The sequence below is a fragment of the Myxine glutinosa genome, chromosome 14, assembly GCF_964187855.1.
Source record: "Myxine glutinosa chromosome 14, kmMyxGlut1.1, whole genome shotgun sequence".
In the NCBI taxonomy this organism is placed as follows: Eukaryota; Metazoa; Chordata; class Myxini; order Myxiniformes; family Myxinidae; genus Myxine; species Myxine glutinosa.
The window spans coordinates 32,279,550-32,287,023 of NC_136274.1; the positions used below are offsets into that span (position 1 = coordinate 32,279,550).

Here is a 7,474-nt window from a genome sequence, read left to right on the forward strand (position 1 = left end):
CCGCAAAGTGCCGGTTCGGCGCCGCCACAATCGATTTTCTGGGGCACCGTGTCACCAGGCACGGAGCCGTCCCCCTGCCGGCCAAGGTGGAGGCGGTGAAGGGGTTTCCGCGCCCCGGCACGATCAGAGGGCTGCAGGAGTTCCTGGGCATGGTGAACTTTTACCATCGGTTCCTGCCCCGTATCGCCCAGCTCCTGCGCCCCCTGCACGAAGCTCTCCGAGGTAAGCCGGGCAAAGGCGACGTTACCTGGACCGAGCAGATGGACACGGCGTTCACGGGCGCGAAGCTCGCCTTGGCTAACGCCACCATGCTCGCGCACCCGGCGCCCGATGCACCGATCGCCCTCACCACCGATGCCTCGGACTACGCGGTGGGCGCGGTGCATGAGCAATGGGTGCGTGGAGCTTGGCAACCGCTGGCGTTCTTTAGCCGGCAGCTTCGCCCGCCCGAACGCCGTTACAGTACCTTCGACCGCGAGTTGCTCGGACTTCACTTGGCGGTCAGGCACTTCCGCCATCTGCTCGAGGGCCGGGCGTTCACTGCCTTCGTCGACCACAAGCCGCTGATCTTTGCGATGGGCAAGGTCACCGAGCCGTGGTCGGCCCGGCAGCAGCGTCACCTCTCGGCCGTGTCCGAGTACACGACGGACATCCAGCACGTCACGGGGAAGGACAACCCGGTGGCGGATTGCCTTTCCCGGGCCGTCGCCCATGCAGTCCACCTCGGCATCGACTATGCCCGGATGGCAGCGGACCAGGCCGCTGACCCCGACGTCCAGGCCTTGCGGACCGCCGTCATGGGCCTCCGCGTCACCGAGGTGCCGTTCGACGGCGCGGGCGCGGCTCTCTGGTGCGACGTCTCCCTCGGGCGTCCTCGCCCCATCGTGCCCGTGGGCTGGCAGCGCCAGGTGTTTGACGCCATCCACGGCCTGTCCCACCCGGGCGCGAGGGCCTCCCAAAGGCTGATCGCCGACAAGTTCGTCTGGCATGGCCTCCGGAAGGCCGTCCGCGGCTGGGCCAGGACGTGCCTCGCGTGCCAGCGCGCCAAGGTGCACCGGCACACCCAGGCCCCGTTGGCCCCATTCACGGTGCCGGAACGCCGGTTTGACCACGTCCACGTGGACCTGGTGGGACCTCTGCCCCCCTCGCGGGGTTTCACCTACGTCCTCACCATGGTGGACCGCACCACCCGGTGGCCGGAGGCCGTGCCCTTGGCGTCGACAACGGCGGCCGATGTCGCGCAGGCTTTCATCGCCACCTGGGTCGCCCGGTTTGGCGCCCCCTCAGACATCTCATCCGACCGCGGCCCCCAGTTCACCTCGGAGCTCTGGGGGGCGGTTGCGCAGGGGCTCGGGGTCCGGCTGCACCGAACCACGGCCTACCACCCCCAGGCTAACGGCCTGTGTGAGCGATTTCACCGCTCATTGAAGGCCGCGCTCCGGGCCACCCTCCGCGACGGCGGCTGGGTCGACAGGCTCCCCTGGGTCCTGCTGGGCCTCCGGACGGCGCCCAAGGAGGACCTGCACGCATCCGCAGCGGAGTTGGTCTTCAGGCAACCGCTGCGGGTGCCGGGCGAGTTCCTCCCCGACTCCACGGCACCATGGTCCGCGGCACAGCAGCGCTCCGCTCTGCAAGAGACCGCCCAGAGGTTCGCCCTGGTGCCAACGGCATGCCACGGGCACCCACCGACGCACGTCGCCCCGGAGCTTCGCACGGCGGAGTACGTCTTCGTCCGCCACGATGCCCATCGGACACCACTGCGGCCCCCGTACGACGGGCCTTTCCGCGTGCTGGAGACCGGGGCGAAGCACTTCACCCTGGACATCGGCGGTACTCCTGACCGCGTTTCGGTAGACCGCCTCAAGCCGGCCCACCTCGATGTGGACCATCCACCGCCAGTGGCCCGACCCCCACGTCGGGGCCGCCCTCCTGCGGGCGGACCCCCGGCACCGCCCAGCCCCGCCGCCACGCCGCCCCCCGGTCCTGCACCCATCCCAGGGGCAGCCAGGGGCATCCCACCTGGCATCCCTGCACCCCGGACGCCGCCGATCGCGAGGGGGCGCTTCGGCCGGGTCATTCGTCTGCCCCGCAAACTGGCCCTCCAGGTGCGCGGGAATTCTGGGGGGGCGCGTGTGGCGGACACAAAAGCCCACTGGCGTGGTGACATCATTCCACGCACCAAGTGGGCGGTGGCCACGCCTGAGGGGTAGGCGTGGCCTCATGATATACACCGGGCGACCAGCCCGGAACAATTCAGTGTTACAGTGTGCTCTTACAATAAATACGTTTATATGTTACCGCTTGTTCGCTTCCTCCTTGCTCACAAGCAGCGCGCGTAACGCCGCGCTTTAATGTACATATTAATGTACATTTGTGCCAAATTTGGTGCTTGTATCACAAAATGCACAATTCTTTTGAATATTTGGGCTAAGCCGCCCCACTATATCGGCCGGCCTCGAAGACCGAAATTGTGACGGTGTCACCCGAAAAATTTGAAATTACGAAATTTGAAAAAATTTGAAAAAAAAATTACGGAATTTCAAGTGGCCCAATATCTGAAAATGTTCGCAACATATTAATGTACATTTGTGCCAAATTTGGTGCTTGTTTCACAAAATGCACAATTCTTTTGAATATTTGGGCTAAGCCGCCCCACTACTTGCAACTGTGCCAAAAACAAATTTCTTGTCACTTGTCTTTGGAAAATGAATTTTTTTTTTTTTTTTTTTTTTTTTTTGTATACAAGATCGAGGCTCGTGAAAGAGCGAACATTAATCACACAGAAAGACAAACCGACACATAAAACATATAACATAGGGAGCGGTAGACAAGATGGGGAGAGAGGGGGAAGGACACAAACACAACATTTGAGAGCAGGGACCGAGAGACATGGAGACATCGAGAGATCTGAGAGAGGGCGAGGGCTTTGGGGGGGGGGGGCGTGGGAAGGGGGCGGTGGGAGAGGTATAAAACATATGGACACTGCCAGGACTTCCAGGAAAGAAGTTGGAATTTCAAACAAGGTGGATCTGGGGTGAATTAGCGGGGGTAGAAAAGATCAAGGTTTTGGATGGGGGAAGATAAGAGAATCCACCTGGAGAGTTGGGCGAATATTCTTATAAGGAAAGCTTACTTGTTATCACTTCTCACTACTATAAACTACATCAGTTCATGTATTCCAATCTGTCATAAGTATTCGGAGAATTAATACTTTTGTGGTTGCAATGTGAAAATTGCTCAATCAGGGACGTGAGTAATCCAGATTCAAACACTGTAAAGGTCTTTGTTTGGATTTCAATGCTACCTTTTATTGCATAGAATTTGCATATTTGAAAATGACATCCTGTTGATAACATTCCAATTGGTGGGCTGGGGGAAAAGGCAGAGATGTGGGTGTTTGGTGTCAGGGTAGATGTGATATGTCTTGTATAAAAGCGACCAAACTCTTTTAACCGCACCTGGCTTCGTCCATACACCACTACTTTGTCCCTCCTCTGATCCTCTGAAGCGCAATTGGAGTTATGGAGAGGACAGCGATAAGCCTCTTCTTCTTCGTCATTGCACTGCTGTGCTCTGGCCATCTAGTCCTTGGAAGCCATTTTCGCGGTGGGACCATCAGCTGGGAATACATTGGTGGAAACGAGGTTTGAGATTTTTCTGAGTTACTGAATTAAAATGCTGGTTTACTTTCATGCAAACTGTTGGGCGAATCATTTTATCTCTCCATTGTTGCATGATTGGAGTCACATTCGGAACTGGAACGGCACTCCGCAGAGCACAATCCTCCGCTAGGTTGACCAGTTTACGTTTTGTATCCCACTGATAGGGCGGATCTGGATTCGGACCTGAACCAAAATCGAATCAATTTTTCCTTGTCATATACCCAACCTGACTACCAAGTTTCGTTCGAATCCATTCACAACGTTTTTAGATATTCTGTTCACGAACAAACAAGTAGATAGCGGCAAAAACATAACCTCCATCCACCTTTGGTGGCGGAGGTAATAACATTATAAGAGATTTGAAGCTTCTTTGCTCTTCAAGCGTAAACTTTCGATGTATTTACTCAGAACTTACATTATGTCATGCAAAAGATGATATCACATACATGCAGCTCTGCACTACAATGAAGTCCGATTATAAATATCACATTTAAAGACAGTATAAAATTTGTTTTAAATTTTCATTAAATAGGAGTTTGCAATCAGTTACTGGTGTAGCTCTGGATCGCCTTGGAAATATTCTATGAGACTTTACTTTGTTAAATGCAGTACTCTTATTATAACTATGATTATTATTAGAGTTATTGACAATATTTTGGGCCTCCTGGATCTCTAAACACCTCATTGGTTAGATACACGGGAAACGGAGTGATGACCCAATAAATAACGTGAAATATTTCAAACTCACAACCTCATTCAAACAAATGACAGAGGATTACATTTATTTTTCACACAATGCAAATTGAACATTTCTTTAAAGGACATTCTTGTTTATTACCTCCACCACCAAAGGTGGACGTGCGGAGGTCATGTTTTCAACCCTGCTTGACCGTGAGCAATATCTCAAAAAGTTATGGACGGTTTCGTACGAAACTTGACAGGACGAATTGATTCAATTTTGGTGAAGATCCGGATTCGTATCTGGATACGAGAATTTTTTTTTAATCCCAAATAATTCTTCACCATCGAGAGTATGTGCCACAAATGATATACAGTATTCATAGTCAAAAAAATATGGGACAAAAATAGGGGAAAATGATGTACATACGGAAATATATATTTTCCCTATTTTTCTGCATGTGAAAAAATAGATTTTAAATAGTGAGTTTTGGAACAAAAAAATAGGGGAAAAATAAGAGAAAAATAAATTTTAAATAGCGAGTTTTGAGAAAAAAAAGAGAAAAATATTTTTAAAATAGCCTGTTTTGGAACAAAAATAGTGACAAAAGCAACAAATTTGGTGGAAAATGATAAGGTCCAGGAAAATAGTGAAAAAATATCAATCAATTGTGAGAAAAAACATGTTTATAAAACAAGTAAATAAATAAAAGCAAATCGGAGGTAAAACGATAATACAAGTAAATAAAACAAGTAATAAAAACAACTAAATAAAAAAACATGTTTTAGGGCTACACACTTTTATTTTATTTTTTAAACCTTTATTATTATTATTTTTTAAATTAAATTTTGATAGATTAAGATGTACCAGGAAAGATGACCGTGGGCCTAATTTCAGCGCTCTAGGACGTAAGGTACCCAGAACAACATAATGCTCAAAGATTTAATACGGGACAAACAAACAAATTTCAGATGAAGTTAAATAAAAGTGTGTAACAAGACCGAAAGTCTAACTGCGGTGGAGCTGGGCTTGTTTGATACTTTAGTTAAAGAGGATGGTTTGACCTGGTTGGAGATACCAGTTAGCAAATAATGTAAATATTAAATTATTTTGAAGTACTCTAAGTCTCTAAGCTGTCGGTCACCATGGAAGTGAAGAGATTGCATTGAGAGACTGGTTTATTTAATATGTTTCGAGTCAACAATGAAGCAACCATACACCGCTTCAAACGAGTAACCTTGTAGTCACGACAAAGGGATTGCAATGTTATGATTATATTTAATCAATTTTTATCATTAAAGATATTATTGAATTTGTAATGCAATGTACCTCTCATCAAGCGGAACAAGTGTGCAAAATTTCAAGATGATTGGATGTACGGTCTCGAAGCTATAAGTCTTTATTGTTGAAAGAAGAAGAAACGCACCTTTTTTCCTTCCAGGGCGTGATCACAATCACACGATCTCTCGCGGTCATTTTAACCTCAAATAAAATTATAATTGAAGATTTGTCAATAGCTGAGGTATATTAACAAACGAATAAAACAGATTTGGTCAAATTCTGACTTTTCCTTAACTCGATCGCATTTGACACAAAGTTGGGGGAAACTAAAGAAGAAGAAACCTCGTTTGGCTTCTCAGATAAAATAAATAATTCTGTCTCTGCAATTTCAGGTTAATCTTCTTTTAAAAATCGCTTTTTCTGCAATCAGTGCACGGATTGACATGAACTTTTCACCACAGGTGCGCCGTAGGATGTGTGTGTGTGTGTGTGTGTGTGTGTGTGTGTGTGTGTGTGTGTGTGTGTGTGTGTGTGTGTGTGTGTGTGTGTGTGTGTGTATAAAAGGGAGATAGAATTGTGAGGAATAGAAATGAAAAAACGAGATGTGTGTGTGTGTGTGGGGGGGGGGGGGGGGTGTGTTTGTGTGTGTGTGTGTGTTGGGGGTGGGGGTGTGGGGGGATGTGTGCGTGTGTTTGTGTGAAGGGGAGGGTGTGTGTGTGGGGGTGTGTGTGTGGGGGTGTGTGTGTGGGGGGATGTGTGTGGGGGATGTGTGTGGGGGGATGTGTGGGTGTGGGGGGTGGTGGGGGGGGGGGGGGGTGGATATGTGTGTGTGGGGAGGGGTTGGGATGTGCGTGTGGAGGAGGGGGGGGTTGGATGTGTGGATGTGTGGATGTGTGGATGTGTGTGTGGATGTGCTTGTGTGTGGATGTCTGTGTGTGTGTGTGTGGGGGGGGTGGATATGTGTGTGTGGGGGGGTGGGGGAGGGGGGGTTGGAGTGTGCGTGTGGAGGGGGGGGGGGGCAGATGTGTGTGTGTGTGTATGTGTGGAGGTTGGGTTTGTGTGTGTTTGTGTGTGTGTGTGTGTGTGTGTGTGTGTGTGTGTCTATGGATAAAAGAGAGATAGAATTGTGAGGAACAGAAATGAAAAAACGAGATGTGCGTGTGTTGGGGGAGGAATGTGTGTGTGTGTGTGTTGGGGGGGGAGGGATGTGTGTGTGTGTGTTGGGGGGGGGGGGTTGTTGGTGTTTGCCTGTGTGTGTGTGTTAGGGGTGGGGGGATGTGTGGTTGTGTGTGTGTGTGTGTGTGTGTGTGTGTGTGTGTGTTGGTGTTTGGGGGTGGGGGTGTGGGGCAATCTGTGCGTGTGCGTGTGTTTGTGTGGGTGTGTGTGTGGGAGGGGGGGGTTGTGTGGGGGGGTTGTGGGGGTTTGTGTGGGGATGTGTGTGTGTGGGGATGTGTGTGTGTGTGGGGATGTGTGTGTGTGTGGGGATGTGTGTGTGGGGGGATGTGTGTGTGGGGGGATGTGTGTGTGGGGGGATGTGTGTGTGGGGGGATGTGTGTGTGGGGGGATGTTTGTGTGTGGGGATGTGTGTGGGGGGATGTGTGTGTGTGGGTGGGGGTGGATATATGTGTGTGTGGGGAGGGGTTGGGGTGTGCGTGTGGAGGAGGGGGGGTTGGGTGTGTGTGTGTGTGTGTGTGTGTGTGTGTGTGTGTGTGTGTGTGTGTGTGTGTGTGTGTGTGTGTGTGTGTGTGTATCGGGGTTGTACCCGGGTTGTATCCAAGGCAGTTGTGTCAAAGCATGTCCAATGAAAGTGGGGTTGTATCAAAAGTGGGGTTGTATCAAAAGTGGGTGCGAG

The 7,474-nt window shown here is 50.5% G+C and overlaps 1 protein-coding gene across 1 annotated transcript in view; it reads left to right on the forward strand.

The window, feature by feature from the left end:
- The first annotated feature begins 3,449 nt into the window (after nucleotides 1-3,449).
- Nucleotides 3,450-7,474, forward strand: part of LOC137439236 (uncharacterized) — a 91,016-nt gene continuing 86,991 nt past the window's right edge. The window contains exon 1 of the mRNA XM_078767956.1: nucleotides 3,450-3,644. Within this exon, the coding sequence (XP_078624082.1) occupies nucleotides 3,522-3,644 (123 nt within the window). The 5' untranslated portion in view covers nucleotides 3,450-3,521. The remainder of the gene's footprint in view (nucleotides 3,645-7,474) is intronic.